This window comes from Vombatus ursinus, unplaced genomic scaffold, assembly GCF_900497805.2.
Source record: "Vombatus ursinus unplaced genomic scaffold, bare-nosed wombat genome assembly UNPS02010461.1, whole genome shotgun sequence".
NCBI classification, from domain to species: domain Eukaryota; kingdom Metazoa; phylum Chordata; class Mammalia; order Diprotodontia; family Vombatidae; genus Vombatus; species Vombatus ursinus.
The window spans coordinates 11,702,680-11,719,306 of record NW_020950239.1 but is presented as its reverse complement, the minus strand read 5'-3'; the positions used below and the strand labels follow the sequence as shown (position 1 = coordinate 11,719,306).

The 16,627-nt window shown below is 40.6% G+C and overlaps 1 protein-coding gene across 1 annotated transcript in view; it reads right to left on the bottom strand.

The window, feature by feature from the left end:
• The window catches only part of FRAS1 (Fraser extracellular matrix complex subunit 1), a 475,354-nt gene that overhangs the window by 313,896 nt on the left and 144,831 nt on the right, over positions 1-16,627 (bottom strand). The window contains exons 6-8 of the mRNA XM_027854503.1: positions 10,760-10,919; positions 9,450-9,583; positions 379-462 (exon numbers count right to left, since the gene is read on the bottom strand). Of these exons, the coding sequence (XP_027710304.1) occupies positions 379-462; positions 9,450-9,583; positions 10,760-10,919 (378 nt within the window). The remainder of the gene's footprint in view (positions 1-378; positions 463-9,449; positions 9,584-10,759; positions 10,920-16,627) is intronic.

Sequence of the window (16,627 nt, the reverse complement as noted above, 5' to 3'; positions counted from 1 at the left end):
GGTAGAAACATACATACATAGGCATATATATTTAGCCCAAGTCTCAGGAGATATGAGGAAATCAATTCATAAGGTGACTATCACCAGTAATATTTTATTTCCTGATTCAAAATGCATGAGTAATAAATATTTCATCTACTAGTGCATGGAATTAGGGGCCACACGCCAGAATATTCCTTTCCATTTCTAATCCCCTGCAATTTTTTCCCCCATAAAAGTCTCCATGGGGTGGGGAGGGGGGGAAGCTGCTTCTGTAGGAGTTATTAATTCGGGGGAAAAGTCAGCCAGGAGGGATGTGAGAGGGTCAGAGAAGGTTTGCAGGGAGAGTGTCAAAACACACGTCAAGCCACCTTGGCAGGTATATCCAAGACTGATTACCTGGTACACTTTCCCAGCCAAAGAGCAAGATCTCGGAAAACACTGCGGGCAACATTTCCCAGGGAGGCGAGCCATCTCTTCATCCTAAACACCCAAGATGGGGAGACAGCAAAGGAGAAGTTAGAAATTAACAAAATCCTCAGTCCAGTCAATAAGCCTTTATTAAGTACCTACTTCATGCCAAGCACTGTGCCAAATGGAAGAGGGGAGACTTACAAAGAAGGCCAAAATCATCTTTTCTTTCATTCAATTTACAGTGATTGTATACACTTACACATCCTTTTAAAAATAAGTTACTCTAGGCATTTATCTATTTTTTGTTGTTCAGTTGTTTCAGGTGTGTCCAACTCCTTGTAACCCCATTTGGGATTTTCTGGGTAAAGATACTGGAGTACATTGCCATTTCCTTCTCCAGATCATTTTACAAATGAGGAAACGGAGGCAAAAAGGGTTAAGTGACTTGCCAGGGTCACATAGCTAGGAAGAATCTGAGGCCAGATTTGAATTCATGAAGATGAGTTTCCCTGACTCCAGGCCCAGAATTCTATCCACTATACCACGTAGCTGCCCCATTACCCTCAGCTTTTAAAGAAACAAGCACCATCAAAGATATAGGATCTCAGAATCATATTTCCTGAGCCGTAAGTTAAGAGCTCAGAGGCCACTGGGCCAATCCTTTCATTTTAAAGATGATCTTAGAAAGATGGAAAGACTTCAATGAAACGATGAAGAGTGAAGTGAGCAGAACCAAGAGAATACTGCACGCAGTAAGAGCCATACTGTTCTAAGAACAACTTTGAGCAACCAAGTCATTTTGACTATTATAAATATCCAAATTAAAAATAAAGGACATATGAGTTAAACAGAAGTATAGAACAATTTTACATATATGTACCTATTTGGGTATAGGGTGGGGGGGGCAGAGAAGAAAAAAGGGAAAAAAAGAAATTTACATGATAACTGTTGTTTATCTGGAGGAATAGCTAGTTATACGTGGTAGATTTGCAGTTTTATGTACAATCATCTTTTTTATGGTACTGTGTTATAGAATGCTTGTTTTGTTCCATGAATTGAAAATAAAATAAATTAAAGAAAAAAAATTAAAATGAGGAAAGTATATTATTAAGGGTCAGCTCCATTTATAAAAGTGGTCTGAAGACCCTCTACTCAAGCCCCATGTTCTTCTCTTCACTAACTTCAGAACACCACCAGCCCTCATGAGATTTACTGGTGAGCCCAGGAATGGGAACGTAGCTCCTTAAAACTGGTCACTCCAGTTTTCCCGGGCCTTTTTGTCGAAGTGTACATATCCACGTGTGAATTTGGGGGTGGTCCCTCAAGCATTTATAATTCAACCATAAAAGTAAGCCTTGGTTATGAGTAAAGGAAAGGAGGCTGAAAATCAGGTCAAAAAACTATGTCTAAATCACTTTAAATCTCAGGAATACACGTACTTTAAGAAGTAAGCTCTCAGGAACTATGTTGCTAATACAGTTGCCAGGAGAAATCACGCAAAAACAAAAAAATGGTGTTATGCTTAAATTCAACAACACCTAATAGGGTTGTTACTTAGTTAAGTTCAATCAATAAGTATTTATGAAGCACCTATCATGTGCCAGGCATTGTGTTAGGTGGAAGTTCCTGGTTTGCTGCATTTTCAGAGGAGGAGGGGAGAGCAAAGCATCTATTTTTTTAAGAGTATAAAAGAGTATTTTCTGATCAGAAGAAGTAATGTGGTTTCACACCATCGGTGGGGACTTATATACAATTTCCACAGAGATATAACTTCTTCATTTAATTTCTTTTACCACTACAGAGATAGGAAAGCCAGGAGCAAAGAGCTTAAAAGTTCTTTCTCTATACCTCTCTCTCAACTCCAACACGGTTCGTCCTTAAACAGAGATAGAGACAGAGACACTATCATAGCAGACTTAGACAATACAGCCCCTGCCTCCCATCACTCCCAATCCCCCACCTGATACTATCATCCCACAAATAGGTACTATGCCCAAAACAAGGGAGGAGGGGACCTTGACCCTGACGGTCAATCAGAAGAAGCGTGTCCAGAAAATTCTGTCAAGATAAATATTTAGAAACAAAAGGAAAGAAATAAAAAAGGATGAGCTCTATGGTGAGGAGGACACAAGGAAGCTCGTCTGTGAGGGGAAAAAAAAAACAACGCTATAATCAGAGTAGTCACAGAGCTGGAAAGAGGCCCCACAGTTGGGGAGAAGCCCAGGGATTTTTTTTAAAAGTACGTTGGAAAGAAAGATGTCTCAGTGGAACCATAGTGGGAAGATAGTGATATCTCTTCGCCTTTACCTGGGCTGTCTCCCATACCTGGAATGCACTCTCTACTTACAATCAATCAACAAGTATTTATCAAACCCTTGCTCTATGCCAGGCACTATGCTGGGCCCTGAGGATACAAGTAGAAAGAAAACTAAGGAATCCGTAGCCACAAGGAGCTGACATTCTATTGGAGGAGATGATAAGTACTTGTAAAAATAAACATAAAGCGAATAAATACAAAAATATAAAGTAGTTAAACACAAGGAGTTTGGGAGACAGTGCAGTAGTAGTTGGGGAGGGGGTATCATGAATTAAAAGCTTCACGCAGAAGATGGTGCCTGAGCTTCATCTTAAAGGAACATGGGCTTACTAGCTGTGTGACCCTGGGCAAGTCACTCAACCTCAACTGCCAAAAAAAAAAAAAAAAAAGGAACATGGGGACCCCATGGGAATAGACAGTCACAGAAACAGGAATTGAAGTGTTTTGGGTTTTTTTGTTTGTTTGTTTGTTTTTGACTAACAGAGAGAAGGCAGATTCCCAGAGTTCAGAAGGAAGGAGGAATAATATCCAATGAGGCTAGAATGGTAGGTTAGGGCAAAGTTGTGAAAAATGTTTTAAAAGGTAACCAATGGAGTTTCTATTTTACCCCACAGGCAATAGGGACCCAGTGGAATTGGTTGAGTAGGGGAGACACGTGACTATGGAAAATTACTTTGGCAGTAATCCATGTGCAGCAGAGGGCAGAGAGACTTAAGCCAAAGAGACTAAATAAGAAGTCATTGTGATAGTCCAGGTGGGTAGCAGGACTGAATTAAAAAGGCAGTTGTGGGAGTGGAGGGGAGCTCCATGCAAGAGACGTGAAGGCAGAAAAGGCAAGATTTGGCCATTAATTTGCGAATATAGTGAGGGAGAGTGGTACGTCAGTTATTGCCAAGATCACAAACCTGAGACAGTTAGGATGACTGGGCCTTTGACAGAGCTAGGGAAACTTGGAAGAGGGGAGGGTTTTTTGGGGGGGAGGGGAATAGAGTTCAGTTTTAGGCACACCGAGTTTGAGGCATCTCCTAGATATTCAAAATTGGAAATGTCTCCTGAAACTCAGGAAAGAATGGAGCTGGCAAGATTAATCTGGGAGTCATGTAAGCAAGCCTCAGCCATCACACCCCTCTGAGTCCTTTCCTGATCCCCAATCAGCTAGTGCCCCTTTCCTAAAATATCACGTAGCTCTTGTCTATCTATTTCGGGCACCCATGTTGAGTTTTACTGAAGAGCATGCATTGGGCCACGGAGGAAAGGATGGATTTCAACCTGTAGAGACTGGAGGAAGGTGGGGAGGACATTTTAGTAGAGTCACAGAAATTGGAGCAGGATGCACAGAGAGAACTGTGAATAGTGCCCTTCTGTTGGATTTTAATGGGATGACAAATTCAGTGAGCCTTATAGAAATGTCTCTTACCCAGCCTCTGCTTAGCATTTCTTTAAATTTGGATTCCTTGTTAAAAATTGTTTTTCCATGTAACGGGTGAAAAATAAAACACTAAATAAACTATATGTGTGTGTGTGTGTATGTGCATATATATACAAACATATATATATATATATATATATACACATAATGTAAATAAATAACTAAATTTGGCTTCCTTACATTGAGAGTGGGGAAGACTCTTAACCTAGAAATATGAAGAGTAAGAGAAAGAGGCAGGCACAGCTAGGAGCCAGTAATAACATTAGTAAACCATGAAGGAATTCTAAAACAGTTTTCAAGATAAGCCCGAGGTTTCTGCATGTAAATTGTTTTCGTAATCTATTTGCCAAGCAAGGATAAATGATCCCTCTTTCTCCAAAGCCACTCTGACCCAGGAACCCTCCTGTTTTACCTCATCAATGAGTTTGGGGAGGCAACTTCATATCAGAAGCAAGACCCTGCTAAGCTCCCTGTTTCATTTAGAGTAATCTTTACAAATCACTTGGTGCAAGTCCACAGGACAGCAAACACGTGTACAAACGCCAGGGAATGAACCATGGCCAAGAGGTAGGTGTTATCTGTCAATACCCAAGCCTGTCCAATTCTTCCCTGCCCTGGCATCTAATCATTTGTCTCTTTGATTGTTAGGGGAATTTTTCAGGCAAAAGCTTTCTGGATCTGGCAGATCAAATAGACCGTTACCACCTTTCCTTACTCCTGGCACTTTCAGGAGCTCTGGGAGGACAGACAATACTTTAAAAGGCAGGTAGGGAAGGAGGACAGCATAAAGGATACATAAGCTTAGATACTAAGGAACCCATTCCTCAGGAGGAAAGGGCTTCCTTTCTCATCTCAGAAGAAGTGGGCTTCTTCACATATCATGGTGGGCATTTTTTAACACTGTATCAACACAAAAGTTCGTAAATTTTTAAAACAGGACTTTGACCCAGAAGTCCACGAACCCAACTGGATGAATTACTTATTATCCAGCTAAGACGGACTTCAGAAGTTTTAGCCACAGCAGTTAAGACTGTGTTTCTGCCTTTGGGACAACCTGCTTGGTTTCTCAATATTTCTATATGCCAAATGGGATCATTATCATCATCATCATCATCATCAATATTATTATTTCTAATAACATTGGAGATTTTTACTTTCCAGGTACACTGTGCAGTGTGTTAGACATAGGAAGGATGAGAACGTCTTTCAGCATGTTGTATTTTGATTGATAAAAAATGTATACCATAGATATTTCTAGTCTGTGATCTTCACTGCAACCACAGAATAATAATACTAATTATTACTATCATTGTACTACTAATAATAAGTTAGCATTTATAGAGTGCCTACTATGTGCCAGGCACTTGCTAAGTGCTTTTTTTTCTTTAACAAATATCTCATTTGATTCTCACAATAACCCTGCGAAGTAAGTGCTATTATTACCTCCATTTCACAGTTGAGAAAACTGAGGCAGTCAGCAGTGAAGTGACTTGCCCAGAGACTATAGGCTGGGTCAGTGGAAAGAAAATTCTGGCCATTTTCAAGTCCAAGCTCAAAGGCTTGGAGGACATATACTGTGCCTCTCCTGCCCAATGGATTGCAAGCTCCCAGAGGGCAGCTGCTGGTTTACGTTTAGCTTTTTACACCCATGACCTAGCACAGTGCCTAGCCCTGTTTGCTTGGTTGGTTAATTTGTTCTGAATCTGTGATTTCATTGGCATAGGGAGCTCCTATCAATGAAGATCAGCAACAGTTCTATAAAGCACAGTCTTAGACAGTTACCTAAGAGGTCAAGTGACTTTCCCAGGGTCACACAGTGGAAAAATGTCAGCAACAGCCCCTGACTCTATCTAATAAACTAGGCTGCCTTGCACACAAGAGACTTAATTTTTTATTTTTATCATGAATTTAATCATCGACAAAATTAGACACTTTAATATAAAAAGAACAAAAAAGATTTTATAGAAAACCAACAACTCCTCTTAGGGTTTGCTTTTTTCTTAAGTATAATTAAAATTAATAAGGTAGGAACAAAATTGCCTTGTTTATCTGAGTCCCCTTCTGAACTTGCATAATTTTTTTAGTGTTTTATTATTAATTCTCTTTTCTCTCTTTCGTATCTCTATCACTCCCCAGTAATTCATCCCATGCACCAAAATAGAAGTACTCACTTTAACAGATAAGCATAATCAAACAAAACAAATCAACACAATGGCCATAACCTAAAATCTGCCATCTTCTTCTATACTACTGGGTTACTGTCTCTCAGCTAAGAGGTAGGAGGCCTTGTCCTCAGTCTACTGAAGTCAGACTTAATACTGGTTGAATTGGGAAAGGGGCCTGTAATCTCCGCTACTGGGAAAGATGAGGCAGATGGAGTATGAGAGTTCTGAGCTACGGTCAGGCAAAAACCAGTCAGATATCTGCACCAAGCCTGGCACTAACATGGTGAGCCCCAAGGGGCAGAGACACCAGGCTGTCTAAGGAAGGCAAACCTTGCCAGATTAGAAATGGAGCAGCTCAAATCTCCATGTTGATCAGCAGTATGGTTGGACCCATCTGTGACCACTGTACTTCCAGAACGGACAAAATAGGAGACCCAGACTCAGAAAAATAAATAGATGTAAGGATGGATGGGATGGATGGATGGATGGATGGATGGATGGATGGATGGATGGAAGGATGGAAGGATAGATAGATCAAGAGATAAAGGCAGGTAGGTAGATCCATAGGTATATATTTAATAGAAACAGATAGACCAATAGATAGATAGAGAGATAGATAAATGAATTAATGAAACTAATAATATAGTGCTGCTCTTAGTTGCCTTAACACCTGGTGTCCTGATGGGAAGTTAGTTAAGTGTTACAAAACACAAAGTAAAATGTTGGAATCAGGGATTCCCTGACACTCTCTCTCTCTCTCTCTCTCTCTCTCTCTCTCTCTCTTTCTCTCTCTCTCTCTCCCCAGTGGCAACTTGCTTAATTACCCCTCATACATCAAACAGTTTGAAACCTTAGGCTTAAGTCTGGAATGTGTTTAATCAGCATAAATGGGGAACATCCGCGCAAAGAACGAAAGGCGAACGATAAAGGACAATCAGCACCCCCACCAAGTGACTCATCTATTACTTTGCAGCTGGGTCCACTCCGTAAGAAACAAAGAGATGTTGCCCATAGACCAGCTGGCGGGGTGTAAACAACTCCATTCAGGCATTCCAATAGATCGATCTCCCCTGCCATTTGGCATTTAGCATCTCATTTAATTGCCTTGTGTCTGTCTTCAAAAATATTGCCTAATTGTCACTCTGTAAAACACAAATTGATTTTGCTGTATCTGACAAAGGAAAGGGCTTTGTATCAGCTGAATGTTGGCTTTCAGCTCTTTCTTTAGAATACAGCAACATATGCTGAAATGTTAGGCAAGTTCCTGGGCTGGGCTGGCTCTCTCCTGACTGTAAAGGTTACAGAGTTTTTGGGGGGGGAGGTTGTTTTGGGGGGGAGAGAGAATTTTGTTGCTATTGTTTAATCAATTAGTCCTGTCTGACTCTTTGTGATCCCATTTGGGGTTTTCTTGGCAATGATAATGGAGTAGTTTGCCATTTTCTTCTCCACCGTATTTTACAGATGAGAAAACTGAGGCAAACAGGGTTAAGTGACTTGCCCAGGGTCATCGAGCTGCAGGGGGAGGAGGGAATACCAACTGTGTTTCACTTCATTGGGATTACCTCATTCCTTGTATCCTCAATACATACCTCAGGGCCTGGCATATGAGAGGTGCTTAAGAAATGCTTTGAGGCTGACTGACTGACTTCCTTAAAAGTTGGGTGAAAATCAAATTTGGGAGTGGAGAGATCACTGGATTTGAAGTCGAAGAATCCAAGTTCAAATTAGCTAGGTTGCTTATACCCTACACAACTTTAAGAAAATCACCACCTCCCTGAGCTGCTGTTTTCTCATCTACAAAATGAAGGTGTCAGGCTGGATGACTCGTTCCAAATGTATGATCTTATGAACCAGGAAATAATATACAGTTACCTCTTCTACATCACAACTTTCCCCATTGTGGTTCTGATATATCGTGACTTGGCAGAAGAAATTAAACGGGAATTTTGGGGGAGTTTTGCAGAAGCTGCAAAGGACACGCAAAGGTCAGCAGATGACACAGAAAAAGTTTAGAAACTCAGACATGCATAAAATATATGTAGAGTTTTGTCTTTTAATATCACAATAATCCAGACTTCTTCTCTGGTACAAAGAGAGGGCCAAAAAATTTTACACAGATTTTCCAGATCATGGGGGGCACCATGCTCCTAACCCCCCCATGATGTATTAAAGGATTAAAGGATCTCAGCATTAAAGGATCTCATAGCCTTCTAGACAGCTAGGCGGCACAACGGACAGAGCACTGGGCCTCAAGACAGGAAGACCTAAGTTCAAATCCAGCCTCAGAGACTTATTAACTGTGTGACCCTGGCCAAATCACTTAGTTTTGGTTTGCCTCAGTTTCCTCAACTGTAAAATAGGTATAATAATAGCACCTTACCTCATAGGGTTGCTATGAGGATTACATGAGATAATATTTGTTAAAAAAAAAAAGTCTGGCCCATTGCCTAGCATACAGAAGGCACTAGATAAATGCTTATTCCTTCCTTTTCTCTTCAATGTTTAAAAAATGTAAATAAAATCACCTACAAAGTTACCCACTTTACCAGTGTTCACATATCTTTCAACAATTAATGTATCTTAAAAGTAAACAATGAGTTACAATGAAGCAGGGCCAACTAGAACACAGCACCCCCAACACTGCGGATTAGAACACTGCTGAGATTATCTTTGGGAGCTCCTGAATCTCATCAACCTGTCGGCTGTTTCTGTTTCTACTCAAACAAGACGAAGCATTGTGTAGGAGACAAAGGCCCCTGGGTGGTAGAGAGAAGGCTTGGCTCTGCCACAAATGAACTGTGTGACCTTTGGTAAGTCATTTGCCTCTACTTTCCTCATCTGTAAAATGAGGAGATTGCACAAGATCGTTTCTAATGTCTCTTCTGGTTCTCGGATTCCATGATTCCTAAGACCTAGTTTCCTGATGTAACAATTAGCACAAGACCTATTTTTTAAAGTTATTAAGGGTAAAAGAAATGTCCCAGATAAAAGGATTTTGCTTTTTTTTTTCTACCAACAGTACAGCTTTCCTTAAAAAGAACAATCTTCATATCATTTTTTTCTAATTATTCCATGGCCCACAAACATTCTAAAATGAGACCGACTCCTTCAAAATACACCATCTTCGTTATGTGGCACCACTTACCTGGCCACAGAGCAGCGGCTGACATTGAGCAGTGAAGCACCGCGAAGTCCCATTTCTGCACACACATTGAGAACATTGGCTCGGCCGCCATTCTTCACCATCCAGAAGCAAACGACCATCAAAGGAACAGGGCTCTAGAGGACACAAGCACCATGTTTGATGAGCCCGATCCTACCTCCTCCCCCACATTCTCCTCACGCGTGCAACCCTTCCTTTCTTTGTAATGTTTGCAGTTCAGAAAACCCTGGAGCAATGTCCTACCTACCTACCTACTCCTTTCCCTTCATGTTCCCAAAATATTGATCTCTCCTATGTGGCCAAGGAAAACATTTCTGAAGCACTAAGAATCTGAAAAAACTAAGATAAAATTCAAAACTCTCCATTATTTCCAGAAGCACCCTTCCTTTTGGAGGTCAGAGTTCATCTACCTAAGCCAACTGACAGTCATTTTCAGGGGGTGGAACTAGAAATGACAGCATCTGAGAACTGTCCTTCTACCATTTTCTGAGTATTTTCCCAGGGTATTGGGAGAGGGCCAAAGAGCTGAAGATTCTTCTAAGGAGCAAAAAAACTGAGACCTGGGATGGTCTCAAGGAAATGGGTGTGGATTCAAAAATCAAGTCTATTTTCAAAAAAGAAAGAACAAGAATGGAGTGGTTAAAGGGTCTATAAGGCATGGGGGTGGAGAATATCCCCAAAATTTCATCAAAAAAAGGAAACAAACAGAGAACAGGAAGACAAAAAGCAGACCTGAGTCCTCCTCTGCCCATTACGTCACCGGACACCTCATTTTGGTAGGGCTAATTCCTCTATGGAACAAATGAGGAAGCAAGAGTAAATCAAAGACATACATCCTATGTCATGCATGTCTTGCAGAAAGAAGTTGTGTAATCAAGGCACTAATCACCAGTGTTCAAAAGCCATCTGCATGGAGAATGGATTCATTTCTCAAATGTGTCTACAATCCAGGTGTTTGACATAAAATTCCCAGAGCTAGTATTATGCTAGGGATGAGAAGGTTAAGAGAGCTGTATTATGAACCATCCTCATGATTTCTTTGGGGCCATCCATGGCCATCAGGGCCTTATAACAAGACCTGCCTTTTGACCCTCCTCATCAATGAAAGAAGAACATTCAGGAAGCCAGTACAATGGAAGAGAATTACTTAAGGAAATGTTTAGTTGCATGTCGGTTCCAGTGATGAGTCAGGGAGTCAGAAAAACTCATCATAAGGCAAGACGATCAAGGAAGAGAAAAGCTCACTAATCCCACTCATGTTCGTTACGGATATTCCCCGAAGAGATACTCACTGCCAGGGCCCACGCATTTTGGACAGCAGGCATTTTCAGGGAGGGATTCCAGCTCTTGGGGCCCACATGAAAGATAGGGGCATGGCCTACGGCTGCATCTAACTTCTCCATGACTGCAAGAGCACGTGGTGCACTGAGAAGTTGTCCACTCCGTCCCATGCTGCATGAAAAGAAGAAAGAAAGAAAATTTAGTCCATAAGTTTTCAACGAACCAACCAACCAGAGCCCCTCCCTGGATTAATTAATGGCTCAGTGTCAACTTCTCCCTTTGGAAAAGTGTAAGTTAAGCTTGCTCATTGGAACTAGAGAAATCAATATTCTGCTTCAGAAATCAAAAGGGAGACTTCCCGAACCAGATATTAAAACTAATAGTGAGTAACATGTTTATGAGTGTCTTTCCTTTTCTCCTTGCTTAATTTTTATTCAGTACTATTAATTTTAATATTTAATAAGCACTTGCTCAAGGCAAGAACTGTGGTTTTTCTATAACGCTGAGTCCTCCTGACATAAAGATCTGTCCCTGCTTTTACAGTAGCCTTTTCCTCTAGGGGACACTAGGTGACATAGTGGGCAAGTGCGCTGGACTTGTAATCAAGAAGACTTGAGTTCAAATCCTGCCTCAGATATTTACTAGAAGTATGAGCCTGGGCAAGTCATATAACCTCTCCCAAAACTCAATGTCTGTATCTGTAAAATGGGAATAATCCCCACTTTACAAGGTTGTTGTGAGGATCAAATGAGGAAATATGTATAAAGCACTTTGTAAATCCTAAAATATTATATAAATGTTAGCTATATTGTGCAGGTAGGAGTATCATTGGGCAGCTAGGTGGCACGGTGGATAGAACGCCAGGCCTGGAGTCAAGAAGACTCATCTCATGAGTTCGAATCTGGCCTCAGACACTTCCTAACTGTGTGACCCTGCGCAAGTCACTTAACCCTGTTTACCTCAGTTTCCTCATCTGTAAAATGAGCTGGAGAAGGAAATGGCAAACCACCCCAGTATCTTTGCCAAGAAAACCCCAAATGGAATCACAAAGACTCAGACACAACTAAAAACGACTAAACAACAAAAGAAGTATAATTCCTAAAAATCTTGCCATGAGGAAAACGCAAACTCAATCTGCCCACTTACCTAAAATTAAGTGTTTTCAATCTATAGCATACCAAATCCTCAAAGCCTATTCTGCCAACAGGCAGGAAATCAACAGAGCTAGACAATGAATGCTATTATCGTTTATTTACCAAGTGACCAAGTCAAGGTTATTCTGAAATGGTGGTGGGGATTAGAAATTGAAGAGTTCTCTAAGACAAAAAAAGCATTTACACTATGACATGAAGCCTGAGGGTTAACTGTAACCCACAGGAGGCCACCACGTGAGCCACCTGTTATTTATTTTAATTTTTTTAAAAGTTTTACCACAAACATCTGTCAGCCCATTAGGGACTCACAACCTCCCCACTACCAGCAGGAGCTGAGAGCCACCATGTGTCACATCCTGGATGGCTCACTACACTCCTCCTAGAGCGGGGTGAGGAACCTGCGTCCTTCAGGCCATATGTGAGGCCTTTTGACCAAATCCAAATTTCACAGAACAAATCTGTCCAGTCAAAAGACCGCACTCAAGGATCTAGAAGGCCACATGTGGCCTGAAGGTTGCAGCTTCCCCACCCCTGTCCTAGAGGCTGCTGTGACTGGCTCCAGGCCATATACACAGGACTGACATAGGCAAGCACTAATACATCAAATACTTTTCCTTAGGCGTTGCCTTCTCATCCACTCAGATGTCTATTTATTTTTGTACATACCCTAGCACTTGGATTCAATTGAGATCTTCTCCTGGCCAGAGGTGATGCCGAGATGTATGGTATCTCCCCCACCTCCACACAACAGAGCACATAAGACAATAAGTACTTAATAAATACTTATTAAATTAATAACTAGCAACTCAGCTTCATTATTTTTCTATGTACTTATATTTTGACTCTTACAATAATTATTGTAGTTATAGTTTTAAATTCCAGTTATCTTCCACTCAACTCAGCAAACACAACTCAAACCCAGCAAACTGAGAGCTTACTATGTATATGTTGATGCCTCCTAATAGGCTCTCCAAGCTTTCTCTACCATGCCATGTACGCATCTTCACTGTAGGAAAATACCTTCCATCCCTGTGGCTTCTTCCCCCAGTTAGCTGCCTCTTTCCCCAATCTCCAGTTTAAGGGGGACACCAAGACCAGCTGTGTCTTCATTCCTCTGTAGGCTGTCCTGATTCTTCAGCCTTTCTCTACCATACCCAAACATGAGTACCCCCTTTCCTTTCCCACCTCCTTCTCTACTCTCCATTCTGCCACCCTTTTCAGGATTCTTCTTCCCCCCATTAGAAGACAAGGGCAACCTCTCTTTCTGCTTACATTTGTATTCCTAGCTCTAAGGACAACTCCTGGCACATAGTAGGTGCTTAATCAACACTTGCCTGAATCACATCCTTCTTTTAAGCTATACTACATGTTCTTTTCCTTTTTTAACATACGGGCTCTCTTTTTTTATTACATTATTATCTTTTTATTATAACATATTTTTATTATATTATTCTCTTTTTTATCATAACTTAATGAAAAAAGTAAAATGAGCTTTTCCATAGACATTGTAGAATAAGAAGACTGTGTGTGAAACTATGAATTACTGTCACGTACAGCTTGCTTTTCTTTTTAAGTCTATACTAATTTAGTTTATTATAAATCAGCAAGACTAGACATCGGTTCCAGTGGCAGTTTTTCTCCTAGCAGAATGATTTCTGCTATAAATAAATTTTAAAATTTGGAAAATGGTTAAAAGAGGAATTTCATAATGGACAGTTTTAATGAAAGACATTCCCCACAGCATGACATTTTCTGGTCCCATACAGATACAAACAAAATTCTCAGATTTTAAATAGCACTTTGAAAATCTAATAGCAAGCCACAGTTCTTAAATAAATCCAAATCTGAAAACTCACCATAACAAAATAACCTGCAGTATGGGGCAGGGACAACTTCATAACTTGGCCCTAATCAGCATTTGGCAATAAGAACTTTAATACACTACAACAAAATCCCACCTTTAAGTCAGGGGCATTCAGCTGTAAAGGCAATCAGGGTGTCACTTGGTAAAAAGTGATAAATTCATCCAATCAGAAAATGTTTGCTGGGTAAATCTACGGTAATGTCAGCAAATCACCACGAGTGCCCTGTGACTGGTAGACAGCGGCATCCCAGTCAACCAAAAAGCGACTGCCAGGATGGACAGGGACCAATGACTATTTCTAGGTCCTAAGACACCATGCACATATCAATGGGACATGGAGGCTGTCACACATATGGGATTTTTTTCTTTGATGTATGGGTTCTCTCTTTTCTCTTTTTTTCTTTTGATTTTTTTAAACGTGCTTTTCCACATACATTATACAACAAAAGAATATTGCGCATAAAACTACAAATCTCTATCATGTATATCCTTTTAATAATATAATAAACCGAATCAATAACTTTGAAAGTTGTCCCTGCTTTTCCATTATTTCTTCAAGGCTTCTTTCTTTGCTCGTCTCATATATGGGGGGAAACCATAGCCCTGCTTGCCCCTTCCTCTCATCTTCCCCCTCTTTAAGTCTTTTCCCAGCTATATGAGTCTCTGATAGCATCTTTCATAATCAAGTTTACATACGATTATTATTTGACAATATGCTAATGCCCACTGATACTCATTTTGTGTCTCCTTGGTGCCCAATGGGGGATGGGCAATATGGATTTTTCTGAGCCTGTAGTATTCCATAATATGCAGCTGCATAGCATCACCAGACAAATATTGTCAGGAAGTCAACTAGCATTTATCAGGAGCCAGGCACTACACTAAACACAGCATACAATGAAAGGCAAAAAGCAGTCTCTGCTCTCAAGGATCTGACAGCATGCAAACAACTATGTACATATAAGATACAGACAGGATAAATTGGAGGTAGTCTCAAGAGGAAACCACTAAGATTAAGAAGGACAAGGAAAAGCTTACAGAAGGTGGGATTTTAGTTAAGACTTAAAGAAATCTAGGAAGAGGAAGAAAAGAGTTTCAAGGATATGGGTCAGCCCAAGAAAATGCTTTGAGTCTAGAGATGGAACGCCATGTTGAACAAGGAGGTTAATGTCCCTGGATTGAAGAATATGTGCAGGGGAGTAAGGTGTGAGAAGACTGGGAAGGCAGGAAGAGGCCAGTAGGAGTCTGAAGTTCACAGTCATGAACACTACACATACTATGCCGCCCCTCGTCTGCAAACTGTTATTTCAACTGCCTTGTAAGAATGAAGGTAAGATATTACATGGGAATTTATATTCTAAACAGCTGTTGCCCTTGGCTACCATCTATCTCTCCACTTGGCAAGAAAACCAAGTGTCTGTTGGCTTCTATGCCTTTTCTATGCCTTTTGGCTTCATCGTGGTGGGAATTGATTTATACCAGCTAAAATGTCTTAGAAATGGCAACTCAATTTCATTCAGTAAGCATTGTTTTAAGAGGCTGCTAAAGAGAATACACTGTGCCCTACCCAGCACTAAGGATTCAAAGATAAAACAAAAACAAAACCCCTGCCTACAAGGAGTTACATTCTAAGGAGGTGAGGGGTAGAGGGAATAAAACATTTTAAGACATGAATACAACACAACTTGGAAAAGGTAAAAGTAATAACAATACACGGATAGGGTAAGCAGGGAGAAAGGGGGCATTTGGAAACCTATGTTATCATCTCCTCCTTTTTCCATGTTCAATTTTTCAGTGTTCATAGGAACAGGGTTAGGAATTAGACCTTCGATGACCCTGACATAGGGAACCTTAGGGTGAGGAAATTCCTTCTACCAAGGAAAGGTGCCACCTTCTTTGAAACTTGTAGCTTTAGAGTTGCCTAGAGTGCAGAGAGACCTATCCAGGGTCCCAGAGCCAGTTATGTGTCCTATTAGCTTTTATGGCATTAACCAGCCCAGTATCGTTGTTGGGCCACAAGTTGTGTTTTTCTAGAACCAATTCACGACCTCAGGTAAGGTATGCCTGTATAGTCATTCCCAAAAACTTAAGACTACTGTTTCCAAATATCTTGGTATTTCACTTCATTAAAGTAAGGGCTAAGGTTTTCTTGTAAGAAGGAATTATAGTCATTTGTAAACCATTTGTAATTCATGCCAACTTTCATCCAAAGAGATCATAAAAATTAATTACAATGGCAAAGCGTTGGCAATTAACTGTCAATCACAAGGAAACTCAAGAGACAGAAGTCTAAACAGTGTTCTCCCTACACGATATGCCTTGGAATTATGGAAAATGAGTGCATTCCACCGAGGAAAGGTACTGTTTAATGTCAAAATTATGGCAAAGATGGTGCTTGGCAGCCTGCACAGAGAAGGTAATGGATCCCCTACAGGCACTGATATTAAGCATGCATGTGACCTTAACGCAACGAGGATAACTCCTGCCCTTCAGAGTATCACACTAGTACCTCACAGTGGTGTTCTGAGAACCAATACAATTTATTAAGCACAATATTTCATCCTTCATGAAAGTTAGCATAACAGAGGTAGATTTGAGTGGAGGATGGGGAGGGAATTAGCGAATAATAAATAGAGCAATGATTCAAAAAACACAAGATATTTTTGGTGCCATCTTGGACCCATTCATGCTCCAGAAAATAAAAAATAAAAATGGAGCTTTCACTGGATAAAAGCAACCATGGCTAAGGAATGTTCATCTCTATAGAGAACACCTGAGCTGAGTTGGCTCTCAACATACATCTGAAGGAAAGAAAAAAGTATTTGTCTCACTTACTGGTGTTAGGAAAAATAACTTTTCTT